The sequence below is a fragment of the Sorghum bicolor genome, unplaced genomic scaffold, assembly GCF_000003195.3.
Source record: "Sorghum bicolor cultivar BTx623 unplaced genomic scaffold, Sorghum_bicolor_NCBIv3 super_2002, whole genome shotgun sequence".
Taxonomy (NCBI): domain Eukaryota; kingdom Viridiplantae; phylum Streptophyta; class Magnoliopsida; order Poales; family Poaceae; genus Sorghum; species Sorghum bicolor.
In genome coordinates, this window is record NW_018396900.1 from 78 (window position 1) to 3,557 (window position 3,480).

At 41.7% G+C, this 3,480-nt stretch overlaps 1 protein-coding gene across 1 annotated transcript; it reads left to right on the forward strand.

The window, feature by feature from the left end:
• Positions 1–1,004: 1,004 nt before the first annotated feature.
• On the forward strand, positions 1,005–3,100 carry LOC8155751 (elongation factor 1-alpha). The gene is made up of 4 exons (XM_021450680.1): positions 1,005–1,122; positions 1,227–1,711; positions 2,508–2,644; positions 2,843–3,100. The coding sequence occupies exons 2-3, from the start codon at positions 1,250–1,252 to the stop codon at positions 2,571–2,573; spliced, it is 528 nt and encodes a 175-aa protein (XP_021306355.1). The 5' UTR covers positions 1,005–1,122; positions 1,227–1,249; the 3' UTR covers positions 2,574–2,644; positions 2,843–3,100.
• The last annotated feature ends 380 nt before the right edge of the window (positions 3,101–3,480 follow it).

Below are 3,480 nucleotides of genomic sequence, written 5' to 3' on the forward strand. Positions count from 1 at the left end.
GTGGTTTGGTGTGTCGATTCGTGCGGATGGTTTCGGTGATGCGCGATTTCTTGCGTGAGTTTTGGGCTGGTGGGCGCGGATTAGGGTTTCGCGGCTCTGGAATGGTTCCTCATCGTGTGGTAGCTGAAATGTCTGGATTTCTCTAAACTAATAGTGCTAGAAATGGCAGGTAATCGTTTTGTTTGTAGGCTTGTAGCTTGCGTGGAAGGCATTAACTGGGTAATTAGTTGGCGTCCCTGCAAACAATGGGATAAGGCATTAGCATGGATTCTTAAATAAATTGTGGAATAGGGGCGTTCACTGATTATTCAAGATCTACAGACAGTGAAGTTGCGCATTAGCATGAGCATGAAGTTGCGCATCAGCCCGAGCAGCATATATTTACCAATATCATCTCGTCATAGAGCTTGAAGCTGCTGTCCAGCCTCCCATTCTTCACCAAGCACCCGAGAACCGAATTACAGACAGAGACATGGACCTTCATCGTTTGGTCTTTGATGGAACCATACACTTGAAGCGCCCTCGCAGGGTCACGACTCAGTCCAAGGTACTTGAAGTAGCTGCTATAAGATGCAGCGTTGGTCATCTCGCGCTCCTGCATCCACTCGAAGACCTGAAACACGCTAAGTTCAGTAGAGCTTGCTGTCTGTCTGTCTGTCTGTTTTGTGTGTATGAACTGAGCTGATTCATGTTGAGTGCTAATCCAAGTTTTCCTTTAGCCGCATCATGTACCTGTAGTATGCACTCCGTGTATAAACTTGAATGCAATTTGCAACTAATTTTCGGCCATAAATAATTACTGTTGAGTTGTTAATTAGATCCAGTTTTTGATCTCTGATATTACGTGGGTAGGGTACTTCCCCTTTGGATTTTTTGGGGTTTGTTTGATTACTGGTTTATTCCCATATATTTATTTGTAACTGTTTTTATCTGATATTTTTTATGTAAGCAGCAGTGTAACAGTTGCCTTCAGCCATGGTTAGAGAGAAGGATTTGCCTGGAGAAGCATCCCAAAATTAAGTCGTATATAAACTTGATTGCAGTTTGCAACTGATTCTCGGTCATAAATATTACTGTTGAGTTGTTAATTAGATCCAGTTTTCGATCTCTGATATTACGTGGGTAGGGTACTTCCCCTTTGGATTTTTTGGGGTTTGTTTGATTACTGGTTTATTCCCATATATTTATTTGTAACTGTTTTTATCTGCTATTTTTGATGTAAGCAGGAGCGTAACAGTTGCCTTCAGCCATGGGTAAAGAGAAGACTCACATCAGCATTGTGGTCATTGGCCATGTCGACTCTGGCAAGTTGACCACCACTGGCCACCTGATCTACAAGCTTGGTGGTATTGACAAGCGTGTGATCGAGAGGTTCGAGAAAGAGGCTGCGGAGATGAACAAGAGGTCATTCAAGTACGCGTGGGTGCTTGACAAGCTTAAGGCTAAGCGTGAGAGAAGTATCACAATTGATATCGCCCTGTGGAAGTTTGAGACCACCAAGTACTACTGCACTGTCATTGATGCCCCTGTACACCGTGCCTTCATCAAGAATATGATCTCGGGTACTTCCCAGGCTGACTGTGCTGTTCTTATCATTGAGTCCACCACTGGTGGTTTTGAGGCTGGTATCTCGAAGGATGGCCAGACCTGTGAGCATGCTCTCCTTGCTTTCACACTGGGAGTGAAGCAGATGATTTGCTGCTGCAACAAGGTATGATTCTAGTATTTCCTATCTAGTCTGGTTCATGATCTGAGATGCCTGTAAAATATGCGCTTCAATAGGATAGGCTGCACTCAGTTATACTGCCTTCAAGTTGAGTACTGCATTTGTGTTCTGATTGAATGAACTAATGTTGGTTGTACTATAAAATTGGCAAAATTGAACAGTGTTTACTTGAATAATCAATCTGCTTCCTACATGTTTATATATGATAGCAATTTTTCTGCAATACTTTGCATTCTGCAATACTTTGCATAATCCAATATAATTTTTCAGGAATTTTTTACTGATAGGTGATGTGACTTTGTAATTCCACCTGATTTTTGAAATTCTCTCAAGTTGTTGGAATGCTTGCAATGCATATGTAATTAAAGGATATGGGTTTTCCAGGATTTGTGTGATTGTAGTATGTGAATACTGAGGTTGTGGATACGGTGTTTTTTCTTTTGATCATTTCTTTGTTGCAATATTGCAAATGTTTTTTCTCACTTCTATAATGAAATGGCTGTAGAGATATCAGACATAGGTGCTGATCCAACCTTTTTTTTCATGCTAGGGGTGGCTCCTGGACCCTAGCAATAACGCAAAACTCTAGTGTTAACCCTCCAACCATATCATTTTATGGATTCCTAGCTCTAGGTTCTGCATATAATTGTCCTTGGATTTTTTTTCTGAAAGTTTAGATTGCTAAACACTTCCCAAGCAATACAGGACTCAAGAAATCTAGAATTAAGTAAACCTAATGTTTTTTTATCTCATAAACTTATATTAATATAATATGTCACAGGCCAATTTTGGACACTATTGCTTCCATATTCCACAAACTTTTCTGTGGGCGATCTGCAAGACCTGAAGGCACAGGCCAGACACTGGATGGATCACAGTTCCCTCTGGTTGAGGCTCCATTGAGGCAAACAGGAGGAGGTGAATTCCCCTTTTTTTAGTCATCGTTCTAGCCATGCATCACAAACCATCTGCTTAGTAGACCACATGCTGTTGGTTTCCTACCCGTTGAGCACCATCACGATGATTCCTACCCATTGCACTCTTGTTGCTCTTATGTGGTGAAACCGGCTTCAACTGGGCCTCTCATTTGATTTGATTATTGTTCGTTCCTTGCAGAGAAAGGGGTCAGAGGGCACTGGTGCAGAGACTGGCAGAGAAGCTGGCCACGGTCAGGAATGCGGAGGGCACGCCTCCGCCGAAGCAGCAGTGGGAGGACGCGAAGGATGATGCTTCTGATAAAGTCTGAACACTGCAGAGTTGCAATTTACACAAGGTCAGTTACCACACATCAACATTTAATTTGTTTGCTATATTAGAAATATTTTTCACTATAGTGAATGCCAGAAGCATATGACATAGTATAATATGTTATATGAGGCTCATAAATTAAACAAGAGAGTACTGGGTTAATGTACCTGAGTATATCAACGGTTTATCACCAATTTAGGACATCTTTGAAAACTATATTCTTGGTGCTCTTCCCTGTAGGATCCAATTCCTCTTTCGGTTTGGCTAAAATTCTTGTTGTTGATCTTGACACACCCCTTGATAAACCAACATAAAGCTGTCCATGTGAGAACACGGGCTCTGGAAGGTAGATCCCAACGTTTGGGATGGTCTGTCCCTGCGATTTATTTATTGTCATGGCAAAACTTAACCTCACTGGGAATTGTTTTCTCTTGAACTTAAAAGGAAGAGAAATATCATCCGTAGGGAGACAATGGTAGCCTTGGTATGACACTCTTTTTCTCACA